The sequence below is a fragment of the Ammospiza caudacuta genome, chromosome 27 (genome assembly GCF_027887145.1).
Source record: "Ammospiza caudacuta isolate bAmmCau1 chromosome 27, bAmmCau1.pri, whole genome shotgun sequence".
NCBI lineage: Eukaryota > Metazoa > Chordata > Aves > Passeriformes > Passerellidae > Ammospiza > Ammospiza caudacuta.
The window spans coordinates 4,017,712-4,042,498 of record NC_080619.1 but is presented as its reverse complement, the minus strand read 5'-3'; the positions used below and the strand labels follow the sequence as shown (position 1 = coordinate 4,042,498).

At 39.8% G+C, this 24,787-nt stretch overlaps 3 protein-coding genes across 3 annotated transcripts; 2 read left to right on the top strand and 1 right to left on the bottom strand.

Moving 5' to 3' along the window:
* The first annotated feature begins 406 nt into the window (after window positions 1-406).
* LOC131568735 (olfactory receptor 10C1-like) lies at window positions 407-10,146 on the top strand. The gene is made up of 2 exons (XM_058820820.1): window positions 407-1,291; window positions 9,973-10,146. Exons 1-2 carry the CDS (start codon window positions 407-409, stop codon window positions 10,144-10,146), a joined length of 1,059 nt encoding a protein of 352 aa, XP_058676803.1.
* A 1,505-nt stretch (window positions 10,147-11,651) lies between these two features.
* Window positions 11,652-16,809, bottom strand: LOC131568734 (histo-blood group ABO system transferase 2-like). Its single transcript, XM_058820818.1, has 5 exons — window positions 16,745-16,809; window positions 14,787-14,855; window positions 13,960-13,992; window positions 13,310-13,444; window positions 11,652-12,369 (listed from the first exon to the last, which is right to left on the bottom strand). Exons 1-5 carry the CDS (start codon window positions 16,807-16,809, stop codon window positions 11,652-11,654), a joined length of 1,020 nt encoding a protein of 339 aa, XP_058676801.1.
* A 5,508-nt stretch (window positions 16,810-22,317) lies between these two features.
* Window positions 22,318-23,277, top strand: LOC131568733 (olfactory receptor 6B1-like). Its single transcript, XM_058820817.1, has one exon. It carries the CDS (start codon window positions 22,318-22,320, stop codon window positions 23,275-23,277), a length of 960 nt encoding a protein of 319 aa, XP_058676800.1.
* Window positions 23,278-24,787: the final 1,510 nt, after the last annotated feature.

Genomic DNA, 24,787 nt, shown 5'->3' with positions numbered 1-24,787 from the left:
TTTTCCCTTCCTCTTCTTCCACCACACTCCACAATAGGTAACAGAGAAATTACTTTTGTTATATTCAAATGCTGCTACTGATGATTTTGAGACTTGAATTGATTAGTCCATAAAAAGATATCTGCTGTATTTTCTTTTATTTTTCTACAGGGTAAAAATGCTAGCTGAGCATTTGAAGACAGTAGTGAATATGCAATGAAGGCAATGCTATGAAAGAAGAATCTATCAAAAACAGAGACAAAAATAAAGGCATAAGGCTGCCTTATTTTCTTCAGGAAGTTTTATAATCTGTTCAGAAGATCTTTTCTCATAAATTCCAGCCATCCTTTTGTCTGCTCAAGCAGGCAGTTGTATTTTGATTGCAGATTTGCCCGGCTGTTTGCAGCTTCATCTCAAACCAAGAAGGATGATCCTTGGGAACCTCAGTGGACCGAGCGAATTCAGACTCCTGGGTTTTTCTGGAAACTCTCATTTGCATCCTTTGCTCTTTGTAATTTTATTATCTCTTTATATCCTCACCTTGGTGGCTAACACAGTGATAGCTTTCACAATAAACACTGACAACACCCTTCACACCCCCATGTATTTCTTCCTCACTCAGCTGTCCTGTCTGGACATCTGCTATTTATCAGCCATGATCCCAACCATCCTGGAGAACCTGGTGGTGGGAACAGTAAGTATTTCCAAGGCAAGATGTGCCATGCAAATGTTTTCCTTCCTTTTCTTCGGGGTTGCTGAATGTTTCCTCTTGGCTGCCATGTCCCTCGATCGTTATTTCGCAGTTTGCCACCCCTTGCACTACACAATTATCATGAGCAGCAGGGTCTGCAGGGGCCTGGTTGCTGGCTGTTACATTTGTGGGGCTGCTGTGGGTTTAATTCACACCCTGCTAACCTTCAGCTCACCCTTGTGTGGCTCTGCCATCGACCACTTCTTCTGTGAGATCCAGCCCATGCTGGACCTGCTCTGTGGCAGCACCTTGCCAAGAGAGCTCCAGGTCATTCTGGTGGCTGTCTTTGCTATTCTCAGCCCTTTCTTACTCATCATTTATTCTTATATTCATATCATTTCCACCATTCTTCACATGGCATCAGCTGAGAGCCGGCAGAAAGCGTTTTCCACTTGCTCCTCACACCTCTTGGTTGTGACTCTGTTTTATGGCACTGCAGGCTCCACATACCTGAGGCCAAAATCCACCTACTGTGCCGCTGTGGATAAATTCCTCTCACTCTCTTATTCTGTGCTGACTCCTCTGTTGAATCCCATCATTTATAGCTTGAGGAATAAGGAGGTAAAAAGAGCCCTGAAGAAAAAATGGAGAAAAATTAATTTAGCGTGGAAGTGAAATGGAATATTTGGGGTGTCTCAGGTGTTTGTGTTGGTATTTTTCACTCTCAATTCTTGTTCAGTGAAATGAATTTCCAGATTCACTTCAGCTTTTGGAAGTAAAGAGGGAGAAGAGTGGAGATTTTCAGCTGTAAGAGGGAGTGTCAGAAGCTATGTTAACATTTTGGAAGGAAACTTCTTCCACATACTTAAGAAATTCTTAACTAGATAAACTTTTCCCCTTTTCCTTTTCTGTTTCTTTTCTTTCTCTTTCTCTTTCTCTTTCTCTTTCTCTTTCTCTTTCTCTTTCTCTTTCTTTTCCTTGCTACTTTTCAGAAACTTTAAAATTCTCTTTTACATACTTCTGACTTTTTGAACATAATTGTAATATTCAGGAGCCTGATTTTACTGAAAGAACTGAGAAGAATAAGTTTTCATCCTTCTGCATTTATTTCCTGAAAATGTTCAGTAAATTTCTCTGGGAGAGGATATAATTCAGGCTATGATATGGAGCCCAGGAAATTAATGTGTACTGAGTATTAATTCTGAGATTGTTATTGGAAAAAAACCAAAGAAAAAGAGGTGTGCAAAATTGCATTCCTGCCCCACTGCCTCAAAGATATTTCTTGAATTTTAGAATAATTGTTTTAAACATATTAGACCAAGTCTAGGCATTTGAAGACCTTAACCACTGTAAAGCTCTGTAACTGTTTTAATAAAATTATTTTTATGAAATCCTCAAAACTGGAATGATATTGGAAAGTTAAGAACATGATTTCCAACAGCAAGGTGTTTTTGGGCAGCTGGGAGATGCCAGACCAGTGTTAAACCCAAAATAAGCAATAACCACGGGCCCAAAAAATCTCTCTACAGGAGAATTTGTTTGATTTATCTGACAAACAACAGAAAAGCTCTTGTGGGGGGAATGCCTTGATACACAACGTCCTGTTGGGATGTTGGGGGACACAGAACAGATGATGGACTTTGGACCTGGTTAGCACAAGGGATTTGATAACAGGATGCTTTGGCAAGAGCAAAAGAACTTTGAGAATTAAATCAAGATTGCCAGAAGATCAAATCAGATGGATCTACCAGGAAAAGAAAATTACATCAGCCTTCTGCAAGCAAGAGATGTTTAAAATGTGTAAGTTTGTTTATGTGATTTTTAACCCAAACACTGTAGTAAGACATTACTAGCCTCCCTAAAATAATAAATAAGTGTCACCATGATATTTTCTGAAAAATCCCCCAGGATTTTTCTCCTGAGACGCCTCAGAAAAGAAATGTAAACAATAATTATCTGATTGCTTGGAATGTGGTTTGGAGGTCATTTACCAACAGGTGCATCTCTGATTGGTTCCATGTGAATTGTTTTTAATTAATGACCAATCCCAGTCCAGCTGTGTCAGGACTGGGTTTTTATTATCCAAAATTTTATTATTTTATTATCCATTCTTTTCCAGCCTTCTGTTGGCTCCTTTCTCTTCCTTTAGTATAGTTTTACTATAGCATTTTCATATAATATAATATAATATAATATAATATAATATAATATAATATAATATAATATAATATAATATAATATAATATAATATAATATAATATAATATAATATAATATAATATAATATAAAATATATCAGCCTTCTGAGAATTTGGAGTCAATTCTCATCTCTCACCTTGTTCTGGGGACCTTCAAAACCCTGGAACATAGAAGCATTTTTATCCCTCAATAAATCATATTCAGCATTTGTATCCCACAATAAACCAGATTCTGATCACCAAATCAGTCTTCCCTGTCTCTCCTCATCACTGACAACCTCCCTGCAGATATTTAACATGGGAATAAGGTCCCCTCTCATTCTTCTGGAGGCTGACCAGGCCCAGCTACCTCAGCCTGGCCTCACAAAAGAGATTCTGTGAGGATTCATGGGATTCATTGTCCTCCACTAGACAATGACACAATTTTTGATCATGTGTGCTCCTCCTGTGGAGAAGTTTCTTGAAATTGTGGAGTTCTGTGGGCCTGGAGGAGAGAACCCTGGGGTCAGACCTCATTGTGGTTTGCTCCATCCTCCTGAGGGGCAGGTGTCCATCTGTCCATCTCTTCACCCTCATGGCAGTGACAGGACTTGAGGAAATGGCTGGAGCTGACTGAGGGCAGGTTTAGGTTGGATATCAACAAAAACCATTTCACTCAGAGGGTGGTTGGGCCCTGGCAGAGCCTCCCCAGGGCAGTGGGCTCAGCACCACGTCCACCTGAGCTCCTGAGGTGCCTGGACAATGCTGTCACACACCTGTGGTGACCCTGGGGGTGTCCTGTGCAGGGCCAGGAGCTGGGATGGATGGTCCTGGCAGGTCCCTACCAGCTCTGAGCTTCTGTGGCTCTGTGACCTTGCTGAGAGCCCATTTGTCCCCCCAGAGCTGCCTCTGCCATCAGCCCTGCACAGAATGGCCGTGAGGCCTCAGCTGTCACAGCAAACCTGCTCTGGAACAAGGCAATTATTGCTCTTGTGATAATGAGCAGATTATTTTGACTTTAAATTGGAACACATCAGGAGCTCACTGCAGCATGTCTGCATCATTGATATTATAAGTATCTTGAGTTTATTTGGCTTTTGGTTTCTCCAGCTCTTCCCCTGTGCCCTTGCTGTCTATTCCCTCCTCTCCATGAAGTTTCTTTCCAAGACTCTGAGTGCAGACGTCCCAAGGCATCAGAGTTTCACCAAGTTTTAACTAGGCCTTTGTGTTTAGCTGGGTCCCTCCCAGGGGAGATACTGGGCTGCAGAGAATTGGGGAGAGGGCAAATCACCAGCTAGGAAAGTTCTGAATCTCAGGAGCCAGTCTAATTGCAGAAATCCTTGTTAGCTCCAGCTAATTGCTCTTAGATTTTACCAAACACAAATGTTTCCTTTTCTGAAGAAATGGCAGGATCACATCAACACAAATCTAGATGAGACTGGGAATACTCCTCTCCTTTGGTGCTACACCCTTGTAACATCAGAGATGGAGAGAGTGAGGAGTTTTTAAAAACTTCAGAACAGCTGCAGGACCTGTCAGGACATTGCATTGTGTTCATGAGGCCAACAGGCATCTGACTCCTCATAGGCCTGGTTTACCTCTGCCCAGAGATGGACAAATCCCAGGAGCAAGGACCAAAGGGAAGCAAGAATCCCTTCCCAGCAAGAGACAGGTCATAGGTACTGTTTCTGGCTGGTGCAAGTTCCTTTAACCAAAGCTATTGCTCAAAAGTTCAAAACCACATGCTCTGGTGTAAACCAAAAATATCTGTAATAGAACAAGCAGGGCAGGATGTCCTCCTGTACCTCATAGCGTAAAATGGAGTGAATTCAGACTCCTGGAATCTCTCATTTGCTCCCTTTGCTCTTTGTAGTTTCATTATCTCTTTATATTCTCACCTTGATGGACAGTACAGTGATAGCAAAACATCCTGCAAACACTCAGACCAAACCTCCTCCTTCTCACCATCACCACTACATAAAGAAGTAGATGAAAACATTTCCTCTCCTAACAATACACTGATTCCCTTTTTCTCCCCAGAATTCCAGGTAAACATTAGGGGTTTTCATTGCTGAGCTGTGCTTGCACAGAGCCAGGGCCTTTCCTGCTCCTCACAGTGCCCTGCTGGCCAGGAAGGGGGAAGGTAACCTGCCAGGGATGAGGAGAGACAGGGAAGACTGATTTGGTGATCAGAATCTAATTTTATTGTGGGATACAAACACTTATTTACTATTTTAGGGAGGCTAGTAATGTTTTACTACAGTGATTTGGTCAATAATCATATAAACAAACATACATTTTTAACACCTCTTGCTTGCAGAAGTCTGATGCCATTTTCTTTTTCTGGTAAATCTGATTTGATCTTCTTGCAATCTTGATTTCATTCTCAAAGTTCTGCTTGTTATTCCCAAGGCATCACAGAACCTGAAAAATAGAAAAGCTGAAACCTGAGGCATCGCATCCATAGTGTAACTTCTGTTTAAGTTCTCCTTTGTGCAGAGCACCCCTGAAGGTTGTCTCAAGCTGCTGCTGCTGCTGCCTCCCAGACAGGGAGAGAGGCTTGCAATGAACACTTTGGGCAGCAGATGGGAGCAGCAGCCTGGATTTGCTGGATTTGTGCTGCAAGCACCACCTGGAGAGAGGAATTCCTATGGAATTTGCAGGGAACCCCCGATGAGGGGAGAGAACGATGCATCTGACACTATCTTATCAGAAGGATAATTAATTACTTTATTATACTATATTATTCTGTACTACATTACTATACTATATTACACTATTACTATATTACACCATATTATACTACATTATATTATACTGTATTACACTATATTATTACTATATTATACTATATTACACTATATTAATACTATTAGAATTACTATAATTATTATATATATTACACTATATTCCCTCCCCCTGATGAGGGGAGAGAACGATGCATCTGACGCCATCTTATCAGAAGGCTAATTAATTATTTATTATATTACGATACTATATTACACTATATTACACTATATAATGCTATATTACACTATATTATTACTATATTACACATCATTATACTATTACTATATTACACAATATTTCACAATTATACTATATTACACTATCTTACACTACATAATGCTATATTACACAATATTACACAATATTACATTTTAATATATTACACCATATAATACTATAATATTACTGTATTACACTATATTACACTATATTATTACTATTTTACACTATATTCCCTCCCCCCAATGACAAAAGGGAATTATGCATCTGACTCCATCTGACCAGAAGGCTAATTAATTACTTTAAAATACTATATTGCTTTAATATAAATGACTTTAAATTTTTTATTTTAAGAATATTAAAATTTAATATTTTAAATAAATATCAATATTAATTACTCTAACATTAATTACTTTATTACTAATTACTTTAATATTAATTACTTTAAATACTATCTTGTTCTATACTATATTAAATTACATCTAAATTAAATCTGCCAAGCACTCAACCCTGCACACCCTGCACAGAATCTCGTGGCTGTCAGTGACAGTCCTGACACACACACACTCACTTGGCCCTGACAGGCCAAGGAAACAAAACACCATCACTGTGCGTAAACAATCTCCATATTGCATTCTACTTTGGCACAACCCAGGCACAGCAAATGAAATAAGAATATTCTAGGGAAGAATTGTGCCTTGCTTTTCTCTGTGAAGAAAACGTGGGGCTTTTCTCTGTGAAGAAAAATGTGGGGCCTGCACACCTGGCCCCGACAGGCCAAGGAAACAAAACACCATCACTGTGGGTGAACAATCTCCTCATTGCATTCTACTTTGGCACAAACACAGGCACAGCAAATGAGATAAGAATTGTTCTTCCTTTCTCTGAGGTTCAGAGAATGTGAAACCCAGAAATATTCTTGGGGAGAATTGTGCCTTGCTTTTCTCTGTGAGGAGAATCGTGGTGACAAATGCCAGCTGCTGGAGCTGCTGCTGTGCGGGGAGGAGCTGGGGGAGGCTGTGTGGGGGTGGTTCAGCAGAGCTGCAGGACTGTGTCACAAGCACAGAATGTCACAATGCTGGAGGCATTTCTGGAGATGGAGCTGCAAAATTCACTGGCAGTGGAGCATAGTGTGATAAGGCTGAGCTGTGTCTCCTTACTTCTATTCACTTCTGCATCACAACCTGCTCGTATTTTCCCCACGACCTCAATCTAAAGACTGCTCCCCTATTCTGGTACATCCATTTCCACCCATTATTCACCCATGTACATAACAATTTTTTTAGAATCATAGATTTGCTGTGCCCTGCTCCTGTCAAACCTGACCCACAGCATGAATCTCTATTTAGAGACCATAAACATTTAGAGACCATAACATCCATGCTGAGCCAGTGATTTACCATCCTAGAATTTAAGTAATCCCAGACTTAATCCTGATTCATCTCTGACTTCCTGGCTTGCTCCACCTTATCAGTTTGGCACTTTTCCCACCCACAGCCAGTCCTTCTGCATTCACAGCTGCTCTGCTCTGCTCTGTCAGGGTTCCACTGCCCAGGACAGGTTCAGCCACCTCCAGGCACCAATTAAAATGCACAGCCCCCTGTTCCCTCAGTGAGAAAACTCATTCTTGGGAATTCTCGTGGATGCATCACTCTGAATTTCATCCAAACACTTGGATGACAGTCTGCTAGGGAGTGAACCTGACTTCTGGAGGCAACAGGCCTTGATTCCTGATTTGTGTTCCCTTACTACAAATCCACCTCTATTTCACATTCCTGCAAGTAAAAGAAAGTTTGTAATGGCTCTAAGTAGATTGTAAAGATTTAGATTTGTAAAGGCTCTAAGTAAAGTGTACAGCCTTATGCATGAAACAGAACTAATTTAATGCACCAATTTGAGTGCACCTGACTTCTGAAGGCAACAGGCCTCGATTCCTGTTTTCTGTTCCCTGACTACAAATCCACCTCTATTTCACATTCCTGCAAGTATAAAGAAATTTTTTGATGGATTTGTATACATTTGTGAACCTGACTTCTGAAGGCAACAGGCCTTGATTCCTGTTTTCTGTTCCCTGACTACAAATCCACTTCTATTTCACATTCCTGCAAGTATAAAGAAGTTTTTAATGGTGGTTTTTACAACCACACCCTTTTTATTTTATATAACCCTTCATCATCTATCAGTTCAGTTTCTCACTTAAGGCATAGTCTCACCTTATTACAGTCTCACCATTCTTATATTATAGAAATATAAGTTTATTATTTTCTGCTTAACACCTGTGTATTGTATTTTTACATCAATCCAAGCTTCTTCCAAGGCTGCAGATCAAATCCTTCAGTGTCTCTGGAGGTTTCTGTTTTTCTGATTGCCACAAGGAGCCATGGAGACTTTGTGCACTGTTGTAACTTTCTGTTCTGGGAGTTCTTTCTCCCCCATTATCTCAGTGTAACTCAGGAACTTTCACCATGATATTTTCTGAAAAATCCCTTCGCCAGGATTTCTTCTCCTGGCAAGATGAGAAGCCTCAGCTACTCCATGTTTCGCTCCTCTGGAACATGATCTGAAGATTATTTATCCAAATATGTGAATTGTTTTTAAGTAATGGCCAATCACAACCAGCTGTGTCAGACTCTGAGGAGTCAGTCATGGGTTTTTATTATCATTCTTGTTTAGGCTTCTGATGTACCCTTTCTCTTTCTTTAGTATAGTTTTGGAATACATTAAAATATAATGTAATACAGTTATATTATATTATATTATATTATATTATATTATATTATATTATATTATATTATATTATATTATATTATATTATATTATATTATATTATATTATATTATATTATATTATATTATAATGTATCAGCCATCTGAGAACTTGGAGTCAAATTCTCATCTCTCACCTCATCCTGCAGACCTCACAACACCTCAAGGGCCATCCCAGCTCACTACCTGGCCTGCCAGATTGTTCCAGTTCTTTCTTCCTTCCTCTCAAGCAGAACCACTCAGTGTCACCTGGGCACATCCTCATTCCTGGCTCCTTGTGGCTCTTCCTGTACAAGGGGTAGGAAATACCACAGCAGTGAGTGACAGCATGCACCAGGGGAAATGGATTTGTAGGGAATTCTCCATGTCTGGCAGAAGGCTCACACAGTGTGTGCATCTGTGTGCAAACCTGGAGATGAGAAATGCTGACTTGGAGATGCCATGGAACAGGATAGACATTGCTGGGAGAGAAATGGAGCTAGAAACAAGATTCAAATAATGGTTTTATAAATAAGATTAGATACTTTGGAGAGATAGAACTATGAAAGATGCACTGTAGCAGGACCCACGAGAGGTAATTTTAGATGATTAACTTCAAGGTATTTACAGTATGGTGTGGCAAAAGCTGATAGACCAAGAAACACTTATAATATACTGTAATTAGGAAATAATTGGGTTCTGATTATGATGGTGTGAATTATAACATCTGTATTGTCTCACCCTTCATGCAAGATTGAAAATGGAATAAAAAGTTTTAAAATACCTCTCAGGTACCCCATTTCTGGGTCAGAAAAGGGATTAATCCAACAATCCACAAGCCATTCTAGCTCTGACAATGGTGATGTGTGTCAGCATGTCCAGGAGCCTAAATCCTTTGTTACCCTTCACACACTGATTTCTTATCACCATTGGAACTAGATTTTGGAAGCTAGTAAGGCTAAATCTCACAATCTTTATACTCTCTTAAAAGTTAAATAGCAACTCAGCATAGACTCTATTATACCATCCCTTGCAGCCAGGTGTTTGACTGAATGGAAATAACAGAAAATTACATTTCCTCTGGCCTAATCTGTCCTGCTGCATAGTGTTGCCCTAGCCCAGGTACAGAACTCTGCTAAGTCTGTCCCATTCTTGCTGTTCCAGTAGATTTTGCCATCACCCACTCCCATTAACCCTTTCCTGGCCAGGTTTGACCCCAGCACAAGGCAGGAATTTGCACGGTGCAAGGATCAGCTAAAATTTCTTACCTTGGTAAGATGAGGGCCACTAGGCAGAGAATTTGGTGTTCCTTATTCAGAATAACCAACTGAGCTCACTCCTGTCTGTGAAGGTGCTGGGAAACCTGATTCCAGTTTCCAGAGGCATTGGGATGGGAAGCTTTATGGAGAAGAGAGATTTTCCAGTGCCCAGGATGTTCCAGGGGCTGCAGAACCTGTGCAGGTCTTTGTTCTGCACTGGGAGCCCTGCCCTGTCCTGTCTCCCAAGGGGTCAAATTTCACAGGTTAAACCTGTTCAGCAGTGACTGAGAAATCAGATAGCAGCAGAGGATTAAGCCTCACAGAGGGGAAATGCTGCAAAAATGAAGATTAATTTACCCCCTCACCTAATTCAGCACTCTGATTTCATGGGACCAGCATCACCTGTGCTCTCTGAAGTGATTCAAAAGGGCTGGTTCATACCAGAATTGACTTTCTCTGAGTCTTACATCTAAATCTGTGTCCTGCTCCATTAATCTAAAATTATTTGATTACTTTTGCCTAAGTAGCTAGTTAAGTAAATTAGTAACCAACTAACTCAATTCCCCAGAATGCTTCAGCTGAATGTTCACACCAATCTTTATCTGAAAACTCATCAAATCACACAGATTCCTCTTGTCTGGCCCTCTTTCAGTAACCTTTTACTGCCCAGTTTTGGACAAACCAGGTTTGAGCACGATGTTGTCTCCTTGTTCTGTTTTCAAATCTCTATTCTTAAGGAATGAAATTGCAATAAAGCACATACCACCATTAAAACGCCTCCCCCGTAAATCTTTTCACCAGGTTCAGTGTAGCATGCAGCAAACACACCTGTGAACAACAGCTCAGCAATGTGCTCAGGCCTTGGGGTCCTTGGCAAGCAACTTTCTCCAGCAGGGCCAGAATTTCACACAAGGATCCTTTTTCTTTGGTGGTCCCCAATCTGTGTCCCTTTCATGATGATCATGAGGCAGATTTTAAGAGCTGAAATGAGGGATGTGGGACTCCAGGTGGCTCTTCAAAATACAGTTTATTGTATCCAAAATGCAGTCTATTGTATTCAAAATGCAGTTTATTGTATCCAAAATGCAGTCTATTGTATTCAAAATGCAGTTTATTCCATCCAAGAGGTTACAGCACTCCAGGGTCATGGGCAACAGAGCTGTGCCTACAGCTGTCAGCTCCAGAGACCCTTAGTTTAGGTTCCAATGCATTCTATACTTTTCTTTTGGTTACAATGCATTCTATATTTTTCTTTTGGTTACAATGCATTATATATTTTTCTTTTAGTTACATTGCGTTCTATACTTTTCTTTGCTGAGCATCTTCATACAGTAGAACCAATCTATACCTTAACTTTTATCTCTAGCCTATCATAACTACTGTAATTACCATATTCATGTTACTGTTCTCCAATCACTCAAAGTCAGTACATTACAGTTTAAGCTGGAAGTTGTTTTTCAGTTTTCTTGCAGTGGAAAATTCTGAGACCTTTTTTCTACTTGCAACTTCGCTGCCTTGTTTGCCTGTCTATCTTTGTGCTTGGTAAAAACATTTTCTTGTTTGAGGTGGGTTTATCCTTTGCTCTAAGCCATAAAAACCCCTTCTAACTAACACACCCTTTGCCTCCTTGGTTATCCAGTAAGACTGGCTCAGCAATTCTTTTCTTCTATACCAAAACTTGCTTCCATCTCTATTCCTTCATCAGACTCTACATTTAAAAATCTTTCTGCTAAGCATCTGTGAGACTTTCCTTGTCAAACTTTCATCCTTCCCAACAGCAGATGAGGGAAACTTCAGACAGAGAAGAAGAAAGGCCTCACACTCTTTGTTTGAGGAGCTTGCCTCTGGCTGTGCTGGTGCACAGGGCACATCCTCTTCACCAGGATGCTGCTGGAGCTCAGCTCTGTGTCCCAGTAGTACTCTGGGGACAGCAGCCTGGTGGGTTTGTGCTGCAGGAGGTACCTGTTGAGGTGGCTCTCGTGGTGCCAGGCACCCTCAATGCCATTTTCTCTGTCCTGCAGCAGCCCTGCAGAGCAGGCTCTGGTCAGCTTGTACACCTCAGCCACGCTGCCCCCATAGAAGCTGGCAGTGTAGTGGAAGTCCCCTTGTCCCTCAGGGATGGCAGGTTGTGACTCAGAGTGTTTCTCAGCGGCTTTGTCCTCCTGCTGTGGGGTGACCTGCCAGGAGCTGATGGTGGCCACCAAGGCATCGATGATCTCCACACCAATATGTGCCAGGAGCTGGACATTGATATCCACGGAGTACAGATAATCCACCTCGTGCTGGAACTGGCTCTGGATGTAGGAGCTGAGGATGTCCATGCGGCTCCTGGAGATGTCCTGCCACCTGGGGTCATGCTGGACAGGGATGACAAACAGGTGGTTCTCAGGGGCCATCTGAAGGTGGGAGACCTTCTCGGGACAGTCTGTGAACAGGTAGAAGTTCACGGGGTGCCCAGCAAGGAAGTATTTGTTGGCAGAGCTCATGAACCCTTCTATGAACTGGACATAGCTAAGAGACATGGAAAGGAAGAGAATGGAGAGGCTCCTTCTGCTGAGGAGTGACAGCTTTTCAAATTCATTTTCTTTCTCTTTTTCTATCTATTGCTCCTTTTTATGATGTTTGTGTCCTTTATTTAACACAGCTGCTGGGTTTTTCTCTGCAGAGAGTTTTGTTATTTTGCCTTTTATTATACCTTTTTGTTTCCAACACTACCACAGAAGCCATCCTGCTGATTTTATGCCTTCTAAGCTAGCTGAGCTATCTTGGGTGTGATATAAATCTCCAAGAGCTTATGAGACCTGGCTCAAAGAGGAAAATATTACTCTGCTGTGAGATGTTTTCACTCTTTGGCCAGTTGGGGCCAAGCTCTGTGGAGACTCTGGAAAGAGTCAGGAGTTTTCATTATTATTTTTTTTAGCATTCAGTAAGTATCCTTTCTGTATCCTTTAGTATAGTATAGTATTTATAATATAATATATAAAATTAATTATACATATAATTAATTATTATATATAAGTTTTATATAACATTATATATTATTATTTTAATATAAATTATATATTGTTATTTTTATATAATATATACATAGTATATGTAATTATATATATATAATAATATATATAATCATATATGTATAATTTATATATAGAATATATATAATTTTCATTACTATCTTTTTAGCATTTAGTAAGTATCCTTTCTGTATCCTTTGGTATAGTATAGTATTCTTAATATAATATATAATAATTAATTATATATAAAATTAATAATTATATATGATAGTAAAAGTATATAAAATAAAATAAAATTAATAATAAATTAGCCTTCTGAGAACCTGTAGTCAGATTCATCATTCCTTCCTTCACCCCTTGCAGATACAATCATGCTCCACCAGCAGTACTGCAGAGAGGTTTAACTATTTGACAAGAAATAAAGGACAAACCAGTACTTTTCGACAGCAAAAGTGACCACTCCAGTGACCAGGTTCTTCTGCAGATATTGAGCATCCAGGATGTCTCTGCTGAACGTGCCTTCCCAGACAATTGGAGCCAGCCATGGTGTCAGCACCAGCACATCCCTCCTCCTGCAAGGGGTTGGGAATGAAGGCAGGCTCGAGATGGCCCAGGAAATTCATCAAAACAAACACAGATGTAACACTGAATTAATCATTCCAGTCTCACTTTGAAATCACAGCACAGATTTCTGAATAGGCAATTCCAGAAAATAATTTATCCCAGTGACCAAAAATGTTAATTCCATAGGTGTTTACACATCAGGTATGATGGTGACTGCCATCACAAAAAATAGTAGTTTGATTTTTTAGCTTCTGAGTTGTGACAGAGGATGCAAAAAACTGAATTAAGATAAAATTAAACCAAAATATTTTCAACTTTCATCATCATTACTTGGTTTCCTTTCTGAAAGTAACAAATTACAGATTCTTCATCTATGCATTTTTGATGGTTTATGGAAGAGTTGATTTTCTTCTGTTTCATTCAGTCTGGCTCTCGGCTATCCTGTCAGTACCACTCTGTGTTTCTGACATCAATGGGATTTCATGGTCATGATATTCCATTGTGCCAGAGCAGGTGCACTTACCATGGAAGCATCAGAGATGTTTCACCTATTTTTCTGCAAATGAAAATAAAAAAATATTGGAAATATTATACAGGGAGAATTAAAGGGTACATAAATGAATTGTGGCACAGAAGTTTCAGATTTATTTTTTTTTTTATGAGAGATGAGTGCCACAAGAGATCTTTGTGTGGTTCAATGTCAGTGAGCATCCAGACTCCACCACAAACACTATTTTATTATTTATATGAGTTCATATACAATGTGACCCTGCAGGGTGGCTCATATCAAAATGGAAATTTGCACTTCCAGGGCATGAATCTGGTGCCTAAAAAGGAGTCTTTTAGGTGAGTGTTGTCCTCATGGCCTGGACTGATCCTTTGGTAAACTCTTTCCTGTGGTGGTGTTTGCAGGGGTACCAGGATGAGGGAAGAGATGAGAATCTTGACTCCATGTTTCAGAAGGCTTGATTTATTATTTTATTATATATATTATATTAAAAGAAAATTATATATTAGAACTATACTAAATGAATAGAAGGAAGGATTTAGTCAGAAGGCTTGAAAGGAAAGAAATGGAATCATAATAAAATCTTGTGACTGACCAGAGAGTCTGAGCCAGCTGACTGTGATTGGCCATTAATTAAAAACAACCACATGAGCCCAATCCCAGATGCACCTGTTGCATTCCACAGCAGCAGATAATCATTGTTCACATTTCATTTCTGAAGCCTCTCAGCTTGTCAGGAGAAAACATCCTAACAGAAGGATTTTTCATAAAATATGTCCGTGACGCTCTCCTGTATGTCCATACCTCTTTTATTACTTTTTCATTTTGCAGAATGAACTTACAGGACTGAATCGTCTCCAGGGGAGGCTTTGTGTTCCCGAGCTCTGGCTGGGGAGAAAGGGTAGTGGTACCTTGGACAGGATAAGAAGGCAATGAGTCAATGATAAAAACAAAATCAACCTCTCACCCACTTCCATTGTGACTGAAACTATAAAACAAATCTAACAGAACATTTGTGGGGTCAGTATGGTGATGAGGGTTTGCCAATCTCAGCTGTTTCAAGACAGGATGCGAAAAATGCCTATTTTATTATTGGCTTTGGCAAATATTAAAATGAATATTATATGTGTTATGTCAGAAAGTGATGCTGTATTAATTTCCTTAAGTAGTGTGTTAAATAGAGTTTTAGGTTATAACATAATGTTAAAATAGAAACTGTGCTATGTAAGAGACTTTTTAAAGAGAGAACTCAGCAGCCACAGGACCCCTGAATCTTTCAGAGAAAGAAAATTTATTGCTCCCTTATCAGAAGAAATTAACTTCTTCCTGCCTTGCTCAGCCCTGAAGAAGCTGTTAGGATTCAGAGGAAAAAGTTGACACTGACCAGACAGAATCCTGTGTTTGAATGGAATTTATGCATCATGGATGAGGTGTATGAATATGCAACAGGCTGTTGCTTTTAAGGGTTAATCCTCTGTTAACGTGGGCCCTTTTTCAGACTTATTTTGCCCAGAAAAGGTACCTGGACTGTCCATAACTCTTTGTTTTTATTGTTTTGCATTGTCCTAAATCCAAATTGTCCAAATTTTTATTACTCTAATTATATTACTATTTTTATAACCATTTTATTACTATTAAATTTTTAAAATTTTATTAAAAAGTGATTGGTGTTTTTCACACAGGAGTTTAGCCTAAAGTTATCTGAAGATCAATCAGCTCTGAGGATCTGTGAGTCATTTAATTTGCCCCAGACTGTTTGCACCAAAGGCAATGTGTGTGCTTTGAGCAGAGTTTGGTCTCAGCTGATGCCAGAACTCCTCTGCAGCTGCCTCTTGAATCCAGATGTTCACAGCATCCCTTTGCTCTGGCCATTCTGTGGGATCTGAGTTTTAAATTTAAACAAAAATGTGAGCATTTGTGCTCACATTTGAGCATTTGATGCTCTGCTGCAGAGAAAGAATGGCTGAAAATTTGTCCTGATTCCTACAACTGGAACAGATCTTCAATATTGTTCCAGCCAACTCTGAATTAACCCCACCTGCTCTGATTTCAGGCTCCAGAACACTGAATACAAACCTGTCCTGGTTTGAAAAGAAGTGAATTTTTGAGAGTTTGTAGTCAAATCAATCAAGGCTGAGATTTGAATATTGGCATGAAACCAGCCACCTCAAAACAACTTTTTTAGATTGAAGAATACTTGAAATATTCTCAATATTATATATACATATATAATGTATATTTTTATATACAATATATATATTTTATATGTATATGTATTTTTTTTCTTTATATTATTTCTTGATAATATTTGAAGTACAGGTGAGGGGTTGCTCATGCATACCTTCTGTTCCTTATTTTAGAAGAAGAAAAACTACTTTCAGAATGGGCAGTCTAGGTAAACAACTAAAAGATCCTTGCAGCAAACTTAACAACCAAGGGAGACTCAAACAAACCATGATAAATAAATTCAGCTGAATCAAGCACAGCTAAACCCAGTCCACAGAATTCCAGCATCCTTGTGCTGGTCTGGAGCACAGAAATGCGGGATGTAAACATGAAAACACACATTTGTACTCACAGGAATACACAGAGATTATTAATCAGACTTTTAGAATTTCACAGAAAATGTTAAAAGTGTCCACACCTTGCTTATTTTCATCTTTTGAATGTAAAAGGGGATTTTGAATTTGTGTAAATTCAAAGCTTACATTGTACCTGCATTTGTTAGAAGAAACCTGTCTGAGTCTGGGCAGTAGAAAGAAATTCTTGTTGAGAATAATTATCAAAGTTAAACACCCACCAGATTGCACCAGTGATCCCTGCTGTCACTAGAATAGCCAGGCCATGCAATTTTGTCATTCCCATCTCCTTAATGCTGCAAAAAAAAAAGATTGTGAACTCTGGATTGACAGCAAAGTGGGGAAAAAACCCAAAACAAACACAAAAACAAAAAGGCAGCAAATACTGGTTATGAAATACTGAATAAGTATTTTGTTTTGCACTGCAAGTTTGGACATAATACAGAGAAAAATTAGTTTTTCTAGATAGAAAGTTTGACACCTAGGTATTTATAATACATACTACATCTTTACACACTGAGCTCTCATTTTACAATAGTATAGTAAACAATTTTTAATTGTTCAAAGCAATAATTCTCATATCAGATTTTCTCTGAATCAGGTTTTATTGTTTTCCCCAGCCAGTGCCCTCTCTGATCTTTGTCTTTCTTTCTTCCTTTCCCTCTGTCTCCACCTTTTTCTGTTGTTTTTCTATTATATTTTGTTATTTTATTTTATTTTTTAATTTAATTTTATTTATTTTTTGTCTAACTCTCCTTTTTGACCTTGCTGCCTTGGTTTTCCTGCTCTGCCCCTCACTGCTCAGTTCTCTTTTTTTCTAATTTGAAAGTCACAGTCCTTTTCTCTGGCTCAGCTTCTCCATCCATTCTGGGGCTGTTCACAGCTGGGGTTCAGCCACATCTTCCTTTGTCCCAGCCTTCTGAAAAGTCTCTGGGGCATTCTGTTTGTCAATATTGACCATCCTCTGATTTCAGCATCTCCTGCTGTCACCCCTTTCTCAGCCTAATTTCTTATCTATATCACAATTTTACAAGCTATGAATTCTACAGCATTTCACAAGCAAGCTACGAAATGGCCCCGTCTCTCTCTCTACAAGGTCTTTTAGGGGAAAAGAACTTATCCAATTACGAAATGACACCTCAACTATTTTTGCTTTTAACCCAATAACCAATCACCCGTGGCCCACAATGTGGATTTTTTTAATCCAATTACACAAAACCACCCAAACCCATGGAGAAGAAGGTGAAGGAGAAGGAGGAGAAGGAGGAGGAGGAGGACGAGGACGAAAAGGGAAGGAGGAGAAAAAGGAGGAGGAGAAGAAGAAGGAGAAGAAGGTGAAGGAGGAAAGGGAGAAGGGGGAGAAGGTGAAGGAGGAGAAGGAGAAGGAGGAGAAGGTGAAGGAGCAGAAGGGGGAGAAGAAGAAAGAGAAGAAAGGAGGAGAAAGAAGGAGAAAGAAGGAGAAGGAGAAAAAGGGAAGGAGGAGAAAAAAAAGGAGAAGAATCAGAAGGAGGAGAAGGTGAAGGAGGAGAAGGGGAAGAAGAAGAAAGAGAAGAAGAGAGAAGGAGAAAGGGGGAGAAGGTGAAGGGGGAGAAGGTGAAGGAGGAGAAGGGGGAGAAGAAGAAAGAGAAGAAGAGAGAAGGAGAAAGAAGAAGAAGAAGGAGGAGAAGGTGAAAGAGAAGAACGAGAAGGGGGAGAAGGTGAAAGAGAAGGAGGAGAAGGGGGAGAAGAAAAAAGAAAAGAAAGGAGAAGAAGGAGGAGAAGAAAGAAGGAGGAGAAGAAAGACCAGCCACCACCCTAAAACCTCCATCTTGCTCTATATGTATTACTATATTCTAAACCCTTAAACTCTAAGTTTTCCACCCTGTGATATTACACACTTCTATTCAAACTCTACACCCACAATCCCAGTTCTATCATTCCATTTTGGAAGCTTCTCCACAGCCTCAGGTCAAATGCAGTGTTCTCTTGGAGGTCAGTGCCTGTCAGCGCAGAAAATCCAAAATTCTCATTTTCCAGGGTTCCAGCACTCACCTGTGGTTCTGGCAATGCTCACACCCCAGCAGCTGCAGCTCTCTGCTGCTCCCAGCCCTGCTGAACCAGTACCAGCTCCCAGATCCTCCTGTGTGTGTGTCAGCCCTGGGCTCGGGGCCAGCAGGAACCTCCACCCCAATCCTCACCTTTTGTGGCAGTGCTGACACCTGAGCAATGGGGAAACAACAAGAAACCTGCAGCAGCCAGTTATTCCCTGGCACTGCAACCTGTGTGGGTTACCTAAAAACAGAGCCAGACCAAATTAAGGGGATGAAAAGTGGTTTTATTGGTTGAATATGGGTGTGTATTGAATGTTTGGGTGTCTTCTCTCTGGGCTGTATCTCATTTTAAGTTGGAGTCACGTGCAATGAGTTGGATTTCCCCTCTGAATGGTGTCTTTCACACCTAAAAATATTATTGATACTTAATCCTTGGGTACTGCTGTCTCTGTGGAACCTCAAGTAATATTAAAGACCAGTGCAATAATTATTTAATGTCATGGTTGAGATGGAGACAACAAAAAGCAACACACTCCATTTTCAGAAGGCTTCAAACTGTTCTTATTATGGCATGCATGCTTTTGAGACATTCTTTTTGAAATCTCATAAGTTTACTCATAGGTCACCAGAGACAAACAAAGTGCTCATTGGAATAGGCAGTTGAAGTTTCTCTTATTTATCCTTCTTTCTTTCTTGGTAAATGACCTTGGTAGGAAATTCTTTCAGGGGTAAACATGGATGCTCTTCTCAAACTTCTCTCTGGCTCACAGAAGTCACTGTGAAACTTCTTCCACAATTTAATGTAGGGAGAAACTAAGGCACTGATAAGTGAAGAATTTTACTTGTCAGAGCTCCCCATCATGAGCCACCAGCAAAGTAGAAATATCCTGAGTTCTGCTCTGATGCTTTGTCACACAGACAGCAGTGACTTGGGAAAAGGGAAAACAAAAAAGTATGAACAGTGCTACAATAGTTAGCACATAAAAGAATTAACAAGCAAACAAGCAACAGCAGCAGAGCAACACTTTCCGTGAGGTTTAGAAAAAGGAGGGAAAATTATTCCCTCTAATTCTGTTCCCAGCTCTCTTGGGCTTTGAAGGATAATGTACTGGGAGATATTTTAGCATCCTGGGAAATCTCCTGCTCAGCTGAAGTGACAAAAGCCTGCAGGAACTGTTTGTGCTCACAGCTTTTAACAAAGCAGCCACCAACAAAGCAGCTTCCAGCCACTGGAGAGAGACAGAACAGCACAGGGGTAAGGTTTAGCTTAATAGAAGAGAGAAAAGCATAGATATGATCTCTCGTTAGACAAAAAGCTTTTAATTTATTTTTCTTTAGGTTTGTTAGAGCTTTTTCTTCTCATCTGATCTCACCTGAGCTCTGAAAATTCCAACATAAGTTGTGAGTGTCCTGGAAATGGCATTCCCAGTTTTTATCGAGAATTGGAGCAAGACAAGGGGGAATGGCTTCGAACTGAAAAGGAATAAGTTTAGATTAGATATTGGAAAGAAATTCTTCTGTGGGACGGTGGGGAGGGTGCCCCTGGATCCCTGGCAGTGCCCAAATCCAGGCTGGACAGGGCTGGGAGCAGCCTGGGACAGTGGAAAATGTCCCTGCCATGGCAGGGGTGGGTTGGGATGGGCTTTAAAATTCTCCCAACACAAACCAGTCTGGGATTCTGTGATTTTGGCATTCTGTGATTTTGTGATTCTGTGGTTTTGTGATTCTGGGATACTGTGATTTTGTGATTCTGTGGTTTTTTGATTCTGTGATGCTGTGAGCACTTTTCAAGAGAAACATGGACATGTTTCTCAAAGTGTGAAAGAGAAGAGAGAGGGATTGCTTGGAAAGGAAAGCAGAGCTGGATTTAACAGATGAAAAGACTAGAAAAATGGAAATTTCTTGCTGTATTTTATGTGCTTTTAAAAACCTTACAACTTTTGTTGAGAGTATAAGTTAAATATAACCTTTCCCTCACACTCTCTCCGTGTTTTCTATGTAATAGTGCTTCTGAACATGTTTATGTGGTAAAAAAGGCATTTTTATTCTACTTTCAGTGGACTAGAATTTAAAAAAATATTCACCATTATTTTTACATTGAAAAGCTTAATTCTTGAAATATGGAAATTCTCTTTCTGTGTCACCTGAGAGTGATCTGTTAGTTGAGGGCAGGTACCTGAAATGCTCCAGTTAATCACCCTTTTAAAATTAAAAGTAGTGTCAGTCAATTCTGACACTTGAAATTCTTGTAATTTAAAATTAAGGTAGTGCTAGTCAATATTCTAAGGTGCTTTAAAGCCTATAATAGAATAGGCTATAATTTTTCTTTTCTCTTTTTGATATTATTTTGGTTCAGGCACTTTTCAATTATGGTTTGTATTCTGTAGCCTGCTAAATCACTTAAACTAGGTTTTTTCCTTGTTATGCTTGAATTTCTACTGGCTACATTGAAAAATGAGTTGCCTGCCTTTCCTGTAGTATTAAGGTGATTTAAGTTGTACCACAACTTAGATCTCATAGAAGGCTGGGAGATGTGAAAGCCATTCTTATAAATCAAATTGTATTTAGTATTCTGTCACTTTATTATTTGGCAGCAGTCATGTACTTGCAATGAAATATGTAAGTTATGTAATCAGATTGATTCTACACAGATTATCTATATGCAAGAGAAAAATCTAATTTGAAATAAATATTTTGAAACTCAAATAAATAATGATATCACAAAAATATTTTCTTCAGAACATTAATGGATTTTTTTTCTCTTAATGTTTTATATGAAAAATATTTTGTGAATAACAAATCGTGAACATCATTCTAGAAAGTCAGTTGAGTGTTGGATAGGAATGTGCAGGAATATGTAAAAAAATGTTGTTTGAAATCTTCCCTAAGAAGTGAAAATAAGAGGCATAAACATCAAACTTCAGGTATTTTTTTGTGAAAAATTAAGATTAATTCTATCAATTAATGCAAAAGATCAAACACACATTTAATAATGTTATCTCTTCCCCTCTGACTGTGTTTTAAGTGAAGATAAGGTCTGTGAAGAAATCAGTGAAGCCTAAATATTTTCTTGGAGCCAAGATTCCAATCACCAATCCTGCTGTAGGCCACAAAAATAATTCAGAAGTTAAATAATGAGGAATGGTTAAATAATAAGGAATGTCAATTAAATAACTGGTGTGGAATCTCTAGTTAAACTGTGTATTTGAAAGTCAGGCCTGAAGAGGATGCTTGGGGGAGATAATACAAAATGTTCCCTTATTTCTTTCCTTTTTGCTCCTCATACATTCTATTGTATTTGCAGGGATTTTCATGGCAGGGATGAATCTGACTCCATGTTTTTAAAAGGATATTATATTATATTATATTATATTATATTATATTATATTATATTATATTATATTATATTATATTATATTATATTATATTATATTATATTATATTATATTATATTATATTATATTATATTATATTACCAAATGCTAAAAAGATAATAATGAAAACTCATCATTCTTTTTAGAGTCTTGGCACAGTTTGGCACTGATTGGCCAATGAGTGAAAACAACTCACACCAGAACCCAATGAAACAATCACCTGTGAGTAAACAATTTCCAAACACATTCCAGATGAGAAAAACACAGGAGAAGCAAATGAAATAATAATTGTTCTCCTTTTTCTCTGCAGCTTCTCAGGAGAAAAATGCTGATCAAAGGGATGTCTTAGAAAATGTGAACACCACAACATTCCAGGCCTTCAAGGTCATCATGGCACAAGAAAATGACACCCACATCCATGAGTTCATCCTCCTGGGATTCCCCACCAGCAGAGAGCTGCAGGCTGTGCTGTTTGTCATTTTCCTGGCCGTGTATTTGCTGACTGTCACCGAGAACATGGTCATCATCACCTTGATCATCACCCACCCCCAGCTCCACAAGCCCATGTACTTCTTCCTGGGCCACCTCGCTTTCCTTGAGGCCTGCTACATCTCAGTCACCGTTCCCAAGCTGCTGCTCACCTTGGTGGTGAGGAACAAGAGCGTCTCCCTCACGAGCTGCATGGCCCAGCTGTACTTTTTCATCGCCCTGGTGTGCACTGAGTGTGTCCTGCTGGCTGCCATGGCCTACGACCGCTACGTGGCCATCTGCGCCCCGCTGCACTACGCCCTCGCCATGGGCCGCAGGGCCTGCCTGCAGCTGGCCACGGCCTCCTGGCTGCTCGGCTTCCTCATAGCTGTGCTCAAGGTCTCCTTCATTTCCCAGCTCTCCTTCTGTGGGCCCGGGGTCATCAACCACTTCTTCTGTGACATCAGCCCGCTGCTCAACCTCTCGTGCTCCCAGCGGCGCCTTGCTGAGATGGTGGATTTCATCTCGGCCTTGTTCACTTTGTTGATGCCCCTCTCTGTCATCATTGTTTCTTACACCTGCATAATCAGGACTGTTTGGCTCATCCCCAAGGCTCAGAACAGGAAGAAAGCCTTCTCCACATGTGCTTCTCACCTGGCTGTGGTCATCATTTTCTTCTCAGCCACCCTGTTCATGTATGCTCGGCCCAGGCGTGCAGAATCCAGGGATCACAACAAGCTGGTTTCCATCATTTACACCATTGTCACCCCGATGCTAAACCCATGCATTTACTGCCTGAGGAACCAGGAGGTGAAGGACTCTTTGCTGAAGGTCTTGTGTAGCAGGACTGCTCTCTCCAGAGTTTCTGCCTCTGATCACTAATGAATTCTTGGGAGATGATCTTCCAGCTGAATGTGTCGGAATCCTATGAAAACCTAATAAGATTTTTACTTTGACAGAAAGGGTTATTGGGGTTCTCCAGTTATTGGTTATTGGAGTCAATCTGCATGTTCAGCTAAAATCTCTGAATCTATGCAAATGTAAAAGGTTTTTCTAACTGAACACATCACACATCATTCCCGAGGAATGGAAAAGGCAATAAAAATAATTGTCTTCTCTGAATGTATTTTTTTGGTATGCATCAAAGAACAAAATTGCATTCTCACCCTGATTCAACTTAACATGAAACTAGGATTCAAGAACTTGAGGCACCAAATAAATAGTTATGTCAGCTTTCTTCACAGGAATGAGGATGGGAACTTCAGTCATTTTAGATAGCTGTGATAGGAGACCATGAAACTCCACTGAGAAGTTTCTTCTTCATTAACTTCAAATATAACTTTGGGAAGTAGCTCAGATTCAGAAAACAAACCTTTACTTTTGGGCAAGAGGGTTAATTTGCACAGTTTAATTTCCATTTTTAGTGCTAAATGAGCCTCCTGATTTTTAAATTTTTCCGGTGGTCCTTCAACATCACATAAGGAGATAGAAGCACTAAGAGAAGAATCAGTTGCCTAAACACAGATCTTTCAGAAAGGAACATTCAAAGGAGAGGGTCAGGAAGAACTTTAAGGTAATTTAACACACAGACACAAAATCTTGCATCATCAGCCTGATGGTAAATGATCCTGGGCTCTGTTTGTTACCCAGGACTACATCAACATTACTGTGATCAGTCTGAAACTTCCCACTAGAAGAAAGACAAAAATGGAAATTCCAGCAGAGAGTTACCAAATGACAGAAGGGTGGGAGCACACAGAGGGAGACAGATGGGAGCAGTTTTTTAAGAAAAGAGAATGTTGAGGAGGTGTTTAGCTGCAGTCTGCCACCACCTGAAGAGGATTACAGAGGAGATAGAGGCAATTCTTAAGTGGGCATGCCTGAAAAGACAAAAGCAACAGGAACTTGTTCCAACAAAATTAAATTCAGATAAGATAGAGTGATGAAGCACCACAACACAGTCCCAAATAGGTCAAGAAATCTCTGTCCTTTGAGCTTTGCAAAGCTCGACCTGACAAGTCCCTGAAACTCTGAAATATGTTTGTGACAGCAGAGTGAGTTAAAATATTCTGGAATTAAAGTTCTGCCTTTCAAACCCGAGTTTTTGTATGATTCTTTGATCTGGATGTCAAATGGAAAACCCTGTGGCATCACAAACTGCAACAGAAATTGATGTTTAGGGAAGTGAATCTGGTACCCACAGATTGAGCAATATGTTCAATCCTATCCAGGGAATGGATGCTCTGCAGATGATCCATGTCACTCCTGGATGCAGTACTCCAGATGTTAATATATATTTATAATTTTATTGCATAACTCTGCCCACGTCTCTGTTACATCAGCTGTGACTTGGTCTAGCTGAGAGCTGAAAATGTCAGAGGTACTAAAATCT

Coding starts and splice junctions, on each gene's coding strand:
- LOC131568735 (XM_058820820.1), top strand. CDS start 407: ATGATCCTTGGGAACCTCAGTGGACCGAGCGAATTCAGACTCCTGGGT. Junction 1,292..9,972: donor ATAGCTTGAGGAATAAGGAG/GTAAAAAGAGCC, acceptor ACCTGATTCCAG/TTTCCAGAGGCATTGGGATG.
- LOC131568734 (XM_058820818.1), bottom strand. CDS start 16,809: ATGGGAATGACAAAATTGCATGGCCTGGCTATTCTAGTGACAGCAGGG. Junction 13,993..14,786: donor CCTGGAGACGATTCAGTCCT/GTAAGTTCATTC, acceptor TTTCATTTGCAG/AAAAATAGGTGAAACATCTC. Junction 12,370..13,309: donor GTCACTTTTGCTGTCGAAAA/GTACTGGTTTGT, acceptor CATGTCTCTTAG/CTATGTCCAGTTCATAGAAG.
- LOC131568733 (XM_058820817.1), top strand. CDS start 22,318: ATGGCACAAGAAAATGACACCCACATCCATGAGTTCATCCTCCTGGGA.